Source organism: Panthera onca, chromosome B1, assembly GCF_046562875.1.
Source record: "Panthera onca isolate mPanOnc1 chromosome B1, mPanOnc1 haplotype 2, whole genome shotgun sequence".
Classification (NCBI taxonomy): domain Eukaryota; kingdom Metazoa; phylum Chordata; class Mammalia; order Carnivora; family Felidae; genus Panthera; species Panthera onca.
The window spans coordinates 19036700-19050407 of record NC_138342.1 but is presented as its reverse complement, the minus strand read 5'-3'; the positions used below and the strand labels follow the sequence as shown (position 1 = coordinate 19050407).

The 13708-nt window shown below is 39.0% G+C and overlaps 1 protein-coding gene across 3 annotated transcripts in view; it reads left to right on the top strand.

The window, feature by feature from the left end:
- Positions 1-10145, top strand: part of PPARGC1A (PPARG coactivator 1 alpha) — a 647562-nt gene extending 637417 nt beyond the window's left edge. For all 3 annotated transcript variants that reach the window (XM_060655328.3, XM_060655326.3, XM_060655325.3), the window contains one exon: positions 6056-10145. In XM_060655328.3, the coding sequence (XP_060511311.1) occupies positions 6056-6159 (104 nt within the window). In that variant the 3' untranslated portion in view covers positions 6160-10145. The remainder of the gene's footprint in view (positions 1-6055) is intronic.
- Positions 10146-13708: the final 3563 nt, after the last annotated feature.

The window sequence follows — 13708 nt, the reverse complement described above, 5'->3', positions numbered from 1 at the left end:
AAGGCTCAAAAATGGAAGCAGGTGTAAACCATAGGCATATTGGGTTGGGCCATCATTTTATTTTGCTAGGGGGGATATTTGAATACATATTTTATCTTATTTCTAATTTTTTATCATCTGGGCCATTCTCAGAAGCAAGGGGCTTAGGTTTTGGAAACAAAGGACAGAAGTGAGTTCTTTGTAGTGTCTTCTCAAATGCCAAAAGTCTGGGCTATTTGCGTATGTGTATGTTAGCAAGTGTTTATGGTGTGTGTGTGTGTGTGTGTGTGTGTGTCTTCATTGTGTAGGTTTGCAGTGCGACTCCTTTTGTATAAACCTTAGCATCATCATCATTGTCTCATGGAACAGAATATGCAAAAGTCTGGTTCTTTTTTCCTTATTGTCCTACAAACTCTTAAAAATGTTAAGACATATTCTACAAATTACACCTTGAGAAGAGAAAATATAATTTCATATGCTAAATCACACTATACTTTCTTTAAAACAAAAGGAGAGGGGAAAAAAACAACAACCCTGTTCTGTTTTTAGTGTTTCCAGATGCTAGGCACTGTGCCCGGGGCTCTGCAAGCATTTTCTTATTTAATTACTACAGAACAATCTTAGAAGGTGGCTATTGTTACTGTCACCTCCCTTTGACAGATAAGGAAACTGAAGCATTTCTAAGTATTCATTTTTCCTGTTATAAAAGTTATACAGACTCAAGGGGTAACATTTGGGAAATATAAAAAAGTACTAAGAAAAATAGTCCTATCACCCATCAGCACATCACCTAAAGGTCTGCTGTGTGATTTGCAGTCCAGTGTTTTGTCTCAGAATGTCTAATTTCTTACAGTTGAGGTCACATCATATAGATTTATAAAGCTTTAAATTCTACTTTTCTCAGTTAATATTATAGAAGTTCATTTTCCACTGTGATTCATGGGATTCAAAATAATTTATCAACTTATTTGAATGGTTGCACTGTATTGTGTTAGGTGAGTACCATTATATTTAATCATTCCATTACAGCTAAACATTTATTTAATTGTCAACTTTTTTGGCATTATAAATAATGCCAAAATGGACATCTTAATTTTCTTCTCCATTTTAATTTGGTGCCTTTGCATGTCGGTCCCTATTTAATGTGTGTATTGTAAGCCTTTAAATTCTTAGATGAAGGAATGAAGGAAGGAAAATGGCAAATGTCTTGTGCATATGACATAATTATTTAAATCGATTTGTAACAATAATCATAAAATTAACATAGAAATCTCTTCCGAAGCATTACTCTGTATCTGTCTGCACTTGCTTTGGCTTGGTATAAAGAAAGAAATGAATACCAAATACGGGGATTTTTTTTCTCCCTTCCACCGAAGTGATGTCTTCCTAAAGTAATTGATATAGGTGGTGTGCATTGTTCGGGAGGGAATATGCTATAATTCACTTCACAGGCTAAATAGATAGTATGAAGCAGGGGAGAGGCAGCTGACTGTCAGGGAGATAGAGGCCTAGGGATGAAAATATAAAAGGTGGCAAGTCATTTGTTCAAATGTTGGCTGATAAAAACAGTCAAGACGGATTGAAGTCTTAAGTTGATTTGACTTATTTTCTTCAGTGATGAAGGCCAGGGTGTTTCCAGTCTTTCAAAACATCTAGAGTTTAAAATAAGCTACCTAGAGGGGCCTTTAAATCATGATTCATCACTGGTAGAGGGAGGATTGGATGGTATTTCCAAATTGAACCGGAGCCTCCCTGAAATATTTCTAAGAAGAATGTTTCCCCTCTTGTTATCTCTCTGTCTAGCCAGCAGCAAGAGAAACTTGACCGTCGCTAAGCTGGCTCTGTATTCTGTGAAAAGTAGGTTTGATGTGTATTGTAGCAGCATGGCTTTTTCCAATTCCCTCAAGCCCTACAATTTCACGAAGGGTAGTCGATTGGAGCGTAGTTGCTCTGTAGTGGAAAGACCCCTGGCTTTGGACTCTTACAGACCTGGTTTTGAAACCTGACTTAAATTCTGACCTTGAACAAACAATTACACTTCCTCTGCTTCCAGTCCTTCATTTGTAAACCACTCCGTAATGTTGTTGCAAAGATTAAATAAATGTTTGTGAAGCTGTTAGCACAGTGTCTGTGTGAAGCTGTTAGCACGGTGTCTGGCAGAAAGTAGGTGCTCAATAAATAGAAGCTACGATTATGATTATAAATGATGGTAATGAGAAGTTAGAAATACCAGTTATTTCATTTTTTTAATGTTTGTTTATTTTTGAAAGAGAGAGAGAGAGACAGAGACAGAGACAGAGTGTGGGGTGGGGGAGGGGCATAGAGGGAGACACAGAATCTGAACCAGGCTCCAGGCTGCAAGCTGTCAGCGCAGAGCCTGACTCGGGGCTCAAACCCACTGACCGCGAGATCATGACCTGAGCTGAAGTCGGTCATTTAGCCGACTGAGCCACCCAGGCGCCTCTGAAATTTCAAGTCATTTTAAAATGAAAGCGTCAGCGTCAGGGGTCAGCTTCGGAACTGAATGACATTCATATGTGTCTTGTTTTTGTCCCCTGAAGATGTTCGGTGCAATGCTTCAGGGAACGTCCGGTGAATTTGGTGAACATGAGACCAGACTGGACACTTGGAGGGATCGGGAGCTCATATGTGTGTCCAGAGTTAGTGAAAATGATGTGATATAGATTAATTTTACCAAGAGTAAAGTGACCTATCATTTTAGATAGATTTAACCAGTTTTTTTTCTGTTTTTATTTGCTCCCCAAGCCAAGTTAGCTCACACATCCTATCCCTCTGCTATGGAGGCCACCTAGTGATTACCACAATGCTATTAGTCCACAGTATAATGATTCCAAGTTAATATCATGAGCCACTTTTATAAGTGAGACTCAGAGTTTAAAGGGACAATCAAAGTTACCGAGGTCAAGCCAGGATTTAGGCCTGGTTTCCATGAATCTGTAATCTGTGAGTCTGTCTGTTTACTGTCTTGTAATCAGATGGATCTTTCTGAAAGACCTCGATGAAAAATCTTGAAGAGGAGAGATAGAAATTAAATTAGGACTGTAGGACCAGAAGAGAAGGATGGGTCAGTATTAAGAATATAATAATTTGGGGTGCCCGGGTGGCTCAGTTGGTTGAGCACCTCTGACTACGGCTCAGGTCCCTATCTCCCTGTTCGTGAGTTCGAGCTCTGCATCGGGCTCTGTGTTGACAGCTCGGAGCCTGCTTCAGATTCTGTGTCTCCCTCTCTTTCTGCCCCTGCCCTGCTCGCACTCTGTCTCTGTCTCTCTCAAAAATAAACATTAAAAAAGGTATAAAAAGGAGTATAATAATTTGCTCATCAGGAATTAGTTATCGCATAAAACTTATACTAAGAAAAATAAAATAAATAATATATCCACCACAAATTATTAACTCAAAAAATGTATGACATTATCAGCATCTTGAATATATCCATAACTTTATATATACCCTTGGCATTAATTGGTAAATCATCCCAAGATCCCAACACAAATATTTTCAACCACTTTTTTTTTTTTTAGTATGCTGGCATTCAAGATTAATACATTCATTCAAAAAATATTCATTTTAGTACCTCCTTTGTGCCAAAAGTTTTCTAGGCGGTAGGAATACCGTTGTAGCATGATGTGTTTCTATTTATACGGTATCATTATTTGTAACAACTTATTTATTTTTAATAACTAGAGTGGCTTTGGGGTTATTCCCGTAAAACTTTTATTATGTCTTGCTTGTGTTGCGACATCGTTCTTTAGTGGCAAGAAAGAGGTGTTGTCGATGTTATTTTCTCAGGAATTGTACGTAACCACATTCTGTATTCATGCGACGACAAAGAGTTTGCAGATGCCCGTAGTGTGACATAGCATGCCCGTATAAGTGATTCCATCTATGGGAATACCAGCCAGCATGTTTCATAGTGAAGAAACTCTTGAGAGCCACGGTTTTGGAGCATCTTTTGCTAACGAAAATATGGAAACCCTGAAACTCTGGGTTTGATGTAGAGTGACCCAAAGTTAAGATATTTTAAGTCTTCTCAGAATTTCCTTCAGGAAAGATATGTATGTGTGCTCTTGATGTTTCAGTGATGACCTTAATGCCACAGAGTCTGGCCATCAGGGAGCTCTTCTAACTTTATTTGTCATGCAAGTGGAATTCTGATTTCAAGTTAATGTCAAGCCACGAGCAGGACTTCGCGCGCACGCGCGTGTGTGTGTGTGTGTGTGTGTGTGTGTGTGTGTGTGTTTCTACAAGAAAGACTTTGATTGGAACAACCGCTGGTCGTGAGGCTTTAGTGATACGAGCCAACTGCTCATCAGGCTATGAAGAGAAGGGTGGGAGCCAGTGTGATTTCAGAATTGACTCCTGGAGATTTTAGTGAGGAGCGATTGGCCGTTTTTTCCCCTTTCTTTTATGTCCGAGGCCGACTGCAGTTGCTGTTCTTACCTGGAAAAACTGGATTGACAAAACGTCAGTAAATACAAGGGATGGTAAGAATGAAAGGAAAAACAAAAGTGAAGGAATTTCCCTGCCTTTAAGTCTGAGATGGTTAAAGGAGCTCGAAGCGAGGAGGGGAAATCAGCCCGGTACTGGAGAGCTTGAGGGATTGCAACCTTTTCAACAGAACAGCTTGTGAGGTCAATGAGTATGCCTCCACATTATCTACTCTTACACTCTCTGTCACTTCGGACATTTCTATTTTGTAACTTATTCTGGATAAAACATACAAGGGTTCATATTTTAGTAGGATTGTTAATGTCTCCCAGAGAGGTCTTGTTTTCCCTTCAAATAAGTGCTTTCAAATGAATGAGTTTATTTGCAAGAGGCTTCCTATTCTGTCTCCAAGATACCTTTTCCTCATTTGCAAGACCGGCAAGAAATATCCGACTTTTTTATAAATGTCAGTGGAGGAAAATCAGAAATATTTAGAATCAGAATTTCATTCCACATCCACTGCTGCTGGAACATGACAGTTTTGTTAAGGGCCATGTGAAGTGTGTGGAAGTCTTCACAAAAGCTGACTTGGACTAGCGTAGGAATTCAAAGAAGACCGTGGTTTTATTCTTACCTGTGAATTTTTCCTCTCGTATTCTTGGGTAAAGAGGTTGGCTTTACCTTCTCTGGACCTGAAGTGTTTCCCTGAACCTTCTCATGTGGGCATAATTTGTGCCACTATTGCTGGGGTTTCCCCAAGGTACTGGAATAGATCAATGGATCATATGTCCCTCCTGCTTCAAAGGGGAGCAGTCAGGTGGCGAATGGGTGAAATTCTAATGATTCTCCCTCCTGCCCACTCTCCTGGCTTTTATGCTCTATGAATCCATCCTATTGGATAGGGAAATTAATTCCAGCTTCTACTCTTACCTGTCCACCTCAGTTGTCGAGAAACCTTGGGTAAGTCATTTAACATGCCAGAAAGGGGGCAGGACATGTTTTTTTTTTTTTTAAAGTATATTGATTGACTATGTTGCTATTGAATAGAAATACTAAGTTTGTTCTGGTTATCTCCTAAGATTGTTTAAGACTAAAATGAGTCAATAAATGAGTGTTTTGAATGCTTCCCACCCCTTACCCTCTGCAAATATATGTGTATTTTAAATACTTATTTTTATGTATTATATATAATTATATATATATAAATTCATAAGTATACTGATATATTATTCATAAATTATTATGCGAATTATATATATGTATCAATAGCATGCCAATAAAGTATAAGTATACTGATATATTATTCATAAATTATTATGTAAATTATATATATGTATCAATAGTATGCCAATAAAATATTGGGTGTATATACCCCCTGCAAATATGTACTTATATAAAGTTATATCAATATTGATGTTGATGTCAATTATATTTATATCAATTAATATCACTATTGATATTTATAGCAATATATCTATCTAGATCTAGATCTAGATATACCGATAAAAGTTGGGTATATTTTTTTTAACTGGACAAGTTGTGTTTGAATCAGGTAATCTTGAATTGGATGATTGAGTTAATGACACTTGGCAAAGGGTGTCTCTAACCTAGCTTGGGTTTCTTGCAGATTCAAACTCAGATGACTTTGACCCTGCTTCCACCAAGAGCAAGTATGACTCTCTGGATTTTGATAGTTTACTGAAAGAAGCTCAGAGAAGCTTGCGCAGGTAACATGTTCCCTGGCTGAAGATGACAGAGGGACGGTGAATACCTCACGGGACAGCGCGTCCTTCCCTAACTGACTATTGCAAGTCATACTTAGGAATTTCTCCTACTTTACACTCTCTGTATAAAAACAAAACAAAACAACAACAATACAACAAGAACAACAACAACAATGGTTTACATGAACACAGCTGCTGAAGAGGCAAGAGACAGGAAGGATATCCAGTAAGCACGTTTATTCATGGGTGTCAGCTTTGCTTTCCCTGGAGTCTCTTGGTGACGGAGTGTGTGTGTGTGTGTGTGTGTGTGTGTGTGTGTGTGTGTGTTTGCGCGCGCGGGTGTGTGCGCGGCTGCGGGTGTGTGGGCGTGGGTGTGCGCGCATGCGCACGGCTGGTGTGGGGGAAGTCTGTGTGTACAGGTGGGGACTGGGGGCACGTGACCAGAGTGTGCCCGGGCGAATCGCTTCAAATGGCAGCAGTTCAATGAAGACGCACGTAAAACCTAGAACTTCAAAATGTTCATACTCTATTCAAAAAGAAAAAAAAAAAAAGCATAAATTCAAAAGGAAAGCAAACTAACCAACCGACCACAAACCACCCTAAAATGACAGCCACTGATGTCTGGGCATCAACCTCCGTACTCTGTTTTTTAAGAAAGTGCAAAATCAACTTGAAGCAAGCTTTCTCTCGTAATGTAATGGTTATCTGACAATCCCGAAGAAACCACAGTTTCGGTAGAACTAATATCCTTTCTCTCTCTCTCTCTCTCTCTCTCTCTCTCTCTCTCTCTCCCCCCCCCCCCCCGTCCCCTCCCCCTGTCTCTCCTCTCTCCCTCCTCCTTTGTCTCTCTCTTTCTTTTTCTTCTCTTTTTCCTTTTGCCATGGAGTCTGGGTGGGAGAGGATACTGCGGGCGCCAGAATGCTAAACTTTCCTAACATTTTGAAGTTTCTGTAGTTCATCCTCTATCCTGACACCCATGTAAATGTCCCACATGTTGATCTTCCACGCAAATTTCAAAAGCCTCGTAAACGGTCGAGCGCGCGGCTTATTCAGTGGTTCTTTCTGAGGAGCGGGCACGGTGTTACATTACTGATGAGAGTTGGGTAGAACTCTCTGGTATGTGTTCAGATAGTGTCACTGCTACATTCTCTGATGTAGTGAAGTATTTACAGATGTTAAATGGAGTATTTTTATTTTGTGTGCATACTATACAACGATGTTCTTTTTTGTTACAGCTATGCACTGTAAATGCAGCCTTCTTTTCAAAACTGCTAAATTTTTCTTAATCAAGAATATTCAAATGTAATTACGAGGTGATACAATTATTGTACACTAACATATTTAGAAGCTGAACTTACTGCTTATATATATTTGATTGTAAAAAACAAAAAAGACAGTGTGTGTGTCCGTCAAGTGCAACAACAAAATGATGCTTTACGCACATCCATCCCTTCTTACGTGAGCGTCAATCTGAGCATCTTGTCAAGAAATATCCCAGCGCCCCCTAAAGGTATTAACCACTTACGCGATATTTTTCCACATTTTCTTGTTGCTTGTTTTCCTTTGAAGTTTTATACACTGGATTTGTTAGGGGAATGAAATTTTCTCATCTAAAATTTTTCTAGGAGATAATCATGATTTTATGTAAAGTCTCTCAATGGGTAACCATTAAGAAATGTTTTTATTTTCTCTATCAACAGTAGTTTTGAAACTAGAGGTCAGAAATCTTTTTAAAATGCTGTTTCGTTTTAATTTTTGTGATTTTAATTTGATACAAAATGCTGAGGTAATAATTACAGTATGATTTTTACAATAATTAATGTGTGTCTGAAGACTATTCTTGAAGCCAGTATCTCTCTCCCTTGGCAGAGTATGATGATGGTATTTATCTGTATTTTTTACAGTTACGCATCCTGTATAAATACTGATGTTTCATTCCTTTGTTTACTAAAGAGACATATTTATCAGTTGCAGATAGCCTATTTATTATAAATTATGAGGGGATGAAAATAATAAAGCCAGTGGAAATTTTCTACCTAGGATGCATGGCGACTGTCAGGTTGCAGTTGAAATGTTTCATTTGGAAAATTCAGCTTTTGCAGAAGCGGTGTCTCTACTTGCACTAGCTTGGCCTCTCACGTGACCATGATGTTGTTCTTGATGACATTGCTTCTGCTAAATTCAATAAAAACTTCAGAAAAACCTCCATTTTGAGCATCAGGATTTCATCCGAGTGCGGAGCCCCTGGAAAGGAAGTCAGGAAAGTTTGGAGTGTGTATTCAAGTTTCTAAATTGAGATTCGATTACAGTTTGGCCGACATGACTTTTCTGGAAGACGTGATACACCTACTACTTAATCGTTCTTTTCCTTTCTCTCGCCCAACACAATCTTAGAGAACGGATTTCACCCCCAGGCCAATGCAGCTAATTTTGATAGCTGTATTCATTTATCACCAGCATATTGTGTTCTGAGTGAATCCACTGTCTGTCCTGTCGGATGCTTGCTTGATTTTTTGGCTTCTTATTTCTAAGTAGATAGAAAGCAATAAAAAAAAAATATGAAATCAAAGAACTTGTTCACAGGTTCTGCGTTACGGCAGTAACACATCTTTAATCCGCCTAATTCTTGTTGTTCTGTAGGTTAAATGCAGATATTTTAACTCTGTGTGAACGCCAAACTAAAGTTTACAGTCTTTCTTTCGGAATTTTGAGTATCTTCTGTTGTAGAATAATAATAATAATAAAAAAGACTATTAAGAGCAATAAATTATTTTTAAGAAATCAATATTTAGTAAATCATATTATGTGTTCAAGGACCAGATGCGTTCTCTATTTTGCCTTTAAATTTTTGTGATCCAATTTTAAATACATTCTCCTTTTTGCCCTGGATTGTTGACATGAGTCAAATACTTGGTTTCTTTTCTTACTTTTCAAAAAGACAACACTGCAGATTTCACGTTGAGGCTTAATTTATCCCCACTCTGGCCTGACAAATATTGTTACCGTGAAGATAGTTTTCCTCCACGGACTTCAAATTGCATCTAAAATTAGTGCAAAAAAGAGAATCACTAAACCGTCCGAGTAGAGCTTTTTGTATCTTATGCAGACCCTGTGGGTAGGCCATCAAAACGTAAACTGTGTTCCTCTTACTTTTATTTGTAATTTTTTTTTGGAGAGAATCTTTCCAATGAACACATGCACACCATCATCACTGGAGGCAAATCTCAGCATAGATCTGTAGGATTTTTAGATGACCGCAGGCCATTGCCTTCTTGCTGTGGTAAGTACCACATCTACAGTTTTGGGAACCGAACCGGTGCTTTAGAGATGTGGGCTTTTTTTTCTTCCTTTTTTTTTTTTTTTTTTTTTAAAGAGATGTAGCAGAATAATTCTTCCAGTGCAACCAAATCAATTTTTGCTAAACGACTCCGAGAACAACGCGGTTGGGCTGTCAACATTCAAAGCAGCAGAGAGGGAACTTTGCACTATTGGGGTGTGTGGTTGGGTCAGTTGAAAAAAGGAAACCTTTTCATGCCTTTAGATGTGAGCTTACAGTAGGTAATGATTATGTGTCCTTTTTCGATGGCTGTAACGAGAACTTCAATCGCTGTAGTCTAAGACCTGATCTATAGATGACCTAGAATAGCCATGTAATATAATGTGATGATTCTAAATTTGTACCTATGTGACAGACATTTTCAATAATGTGAACTGCTGATTTGATGGAGCTAGTTTAAGATTTGTAGGTGAAAGTGTAACACTGTTGGTTGAACTATGCTGAAGAGGGTAAGTGAGCGATTAGTTCAGCCCTTGCCGGGCTTTTTTTTTTTTTTTCTTTCTTTCTTTTTTTTTTTTTTCTTTTTTCCACCTGCCGATTCTACATGTATTGTTGTGGTTTTATTCATTGTATGAAAATTCCTGTGATTTTTTTTAAATGTGCAGTACACATCAGCCTCACTGAGCTAATAAAGGGAAACGAATGTTTCAAATCTACTTCTGCTTTTCTTATTTATTGTAACCAAACTCCTGGCATGTTTCTCAGATCGGTACCCATTACTCGCTTATTATTATTCTATTTCCTCTCTGGATCTCCCTCCCTTTCTCCCCGCTTTTCCATATTCATGGATGGATTTCAGCTGTACGGTAACGTAGACCTTCTGTGTTTTACCTTCTCTTCTTTCAAGTGGCAGAGGCAGAAGTGCTTTCTATCACGAGAAGTGACGTGAGACTTTATGAAATGGATTGCCTCTGTTTTTGTACAGAAATTGTGTCTTCCTGAGTACAAGCCATTGCCCCTAGTGAGAAACCTGCTGAATATTCAGCTTAGGAAGCAATTCTGTGGATGGACTGAACACGTTTCGAGGACTTGTTAACAGGACGCAGCCCCCATCATATGTAAGTCATCAGGTTAAATATGGGACGAGCCAATAGCCGCTGACACAGCTTGCCGTCAGGATGTCTGTCCGCTGTGCCTCGCAGGTGACTGGTGGTCCTGATGACAGAGATGACAGAGGGCACACTTATTAGGGCTCTGTCCTCTCCTGATTTCAGATGGTCGTCCCCGGTCCCAGCCACCTGCACTGCAAGACCCACCCTAAACATTGGGGCGCTGGGGGGAAGGTGGCTAAATATATCCCAGCCCTCGCCCCCCTCTGTCTCCTAGAGCAAAAAAGTGTGTGTAATTCTTGGAAACAGTACATTGGAACCTGCCAAATAACACAAGAAGCGCTGCCCACTATTTCTATTTTATGCCACTCTAAGATTTGCCAGTCACGTTAGCAAAATAGAAAATAAAAATTGCCATTATCTAACCCAAATACCATCCTCATTGACAACCGTGGGCATGAAGCACTCCTGGAGATTCGGTAGATCGCCCTCAGATTCTGACCCGTCTCGGCTGATGCTTAAATTGTATACGCATTTTCAATCTTCTGGCTGGACCCAGCAAGGACATTAGAATAATGCAAGTATTTCTCTTAAAGGGTTTAAAGGTTAACTTTTTATCCTTCAAAACCTTTGGAGAGTAAAGAGGGGATGTGCAGAAGCAGCAGTAGTAGCCGCTGGTCTGATACGAGGATGTTCTGCGTCAAAACAAAAGATTTCTTTTTCATGTTGTCCTCAAAACATTAAATCACTCCCATCCTTGATGACACGAATGGCAAAAACAATTATTGGGACCAAAATTAGGCTGATAAAAAGAAATGAGCGCTGAATATGAATGGTTTACTTAAGGGGAGCTTGTCTCAATGCAGAAGTCCTCCAAACGAAATCTGCCTAAACTGTACAATGTGATATTCAAAATTCTTTTTCAGCGTTGCCGGTTTTCTCTCCGTTGTAGGATTATTTAGCTAATCATTGGATATAATTTACAGCCCCAACATTAGTATACTCATTTGACACTAGTGTTACGAGCTACACAGTTGTAACTCAGCATTAATTATAGAATATTTTAACCAAAGCATCCTTTTTGCAATATTTACTTTGTATTAATCTCGTCTTTTGCAATTCCTGTTGCCATTCCTTGTTTTCAAACACATTATACGCCATTATAAATCAATCTTCGTACTTTATCAAACAGCAGAGAGTAATAAAGAAGGTCACAACTCATAGAGGAGTTCCTTGGAGGTTTGTAACATCATGATTTAAATCTCAGAAAGATTTAATCAAAAGCTGAATTAATCCCTGGGGGAAAAGATGCTATATAGATTCTATTGATGGGCACAAAGCAGCCTATTTCTTTTCACTGGTCTCTGTTAACACGTTGGGGAGAAGAGACACAGTTTTTTGGCGAGAACGGAAACAAGACGTCTTGATGGGGGAAGGATAGTATGGGATGGCCTTTATGCCACGTTTCTTCCCTTTCAGAATGGTCTGTTTCATTCTACTTACAGAGGCATTATCTGTTCTACTGCACGGTTAAGTTCAATGTCCTCCACCTCCTCGTTCCCCTCAATATATCCCACGTGATTCTAGTAATTCTGCAAAGTCCCCAAAGCTCCACTCCAGTCAAGCATGTGGAATGTGAGGGTCACATGAGCTGACTCTTCTGTTGTAATCAGGTGACTGCCCCTGGGCAAATTCTCAGCATTTGGGGGACACTGGAAACTTGCGGGAAGAAATGATCATAAAATACGAGTATTTCCAGGATCAGGTTCCACTGAAAAGCTTATCATCATTCCATGACTGGGATATATGCTAAAGAGGCCATCACCTTCCCATATGCCTCTTTTCTACCCATAATTCCCTAGAAATGTGGCCATATTCCTGTTAGCTCAAAAATCATTACTTACCATCAGCTGACTTCTAGAAGGGGCAAAGTGGAATTAATTAATTGAAAAAAGTGAGAGAACTTTTAGAGGAGAAAACCAAATGATCCTATAATATTTTCATGATTAAATTAAATGAGCATAATTATACATGCACATATGCACACCAAGGCATTATTATAATCAAGGAACCTTAGAATATTATATTGTTCCAAATTTATGCATATAGCACTTACTGAAGACAAGTAGCTGGTGTGATATTTGAATCTGCATATTGACCATTTTCATATATTTTCATATATTAATTTCTAGTAGGAAGACGCTGAATTATTAGGAAAAATCCCGGGGTGATTTAGAAAAAATATTGTGCTTCCGCTCGTTTTTGAACATCAGGGGCACTTAGCAACATTATCTTTTCTCCCCACATAGTTTTCTGTGATGGATTTTCAACAAGATGACATCCAAGTGAAAGCCGAAATTAAATGGGAAGGAAAGAATGTTAAGTGGTAAAATCCTAAATAGCTTATTAGACTACTTAATTGGAGGGAATTTATTTTTGCTGCTGTTAGGAACTCCATAGTCAAGCTTCTCTCTAACAATACTAATTGATGGGGGAAAAAAAGTAGCTATAGTAATATAGTTACCGCACAATACCCTCCAGCAGGTCATTTAAGGGAATTCACCGGTACTTTCCTTTGATTGACTTCTGTGTTGTTGAAAATCACGTCCTGTCTTCATTCATACCATTGCTCTCTCACTTCACTTCCAACTAGGCCTCTGGCCTATTCCTACTGAGATTCTCAGTGCGCTGAAAGGCTTGAAGGACAGTGAGACCATGCTTGTTCCTGGTTTAACCATTTAGACCATTTTCAGCTTGATTGCTATATCCTTTAATAAAGTGATTAGTGTTTCATAATGCATAGAGGTATTGCCCCGCCCATGAGCATTTTACTATTTTTTGGCAGGAATATGTGTACCCTATCAGGGAATAAGGATCAGTTACTTCCTAGAGCAGTTTAAGTTAGTAAACTGGCCACACAGTATGTGATGTCACCATATTACTTTCATGTCACGTACCTTAATGATCAAGGTCAACGCGTGGCCTAATTTTCCTCTAGTTATCTGGCTACATGGGAAAAACATCCTGATCCCTATTCAATAAGGTACCTTTCCCGGGGTCAGCAATCCACACTGCAGTTCAGACCGTCCAACAGGAAAATAACTGGAGGAAACGTAAAAACTGGCATTCACTGCCCACTGTTTGCCTCAGTGTCTGAAGATTAGAAGTAC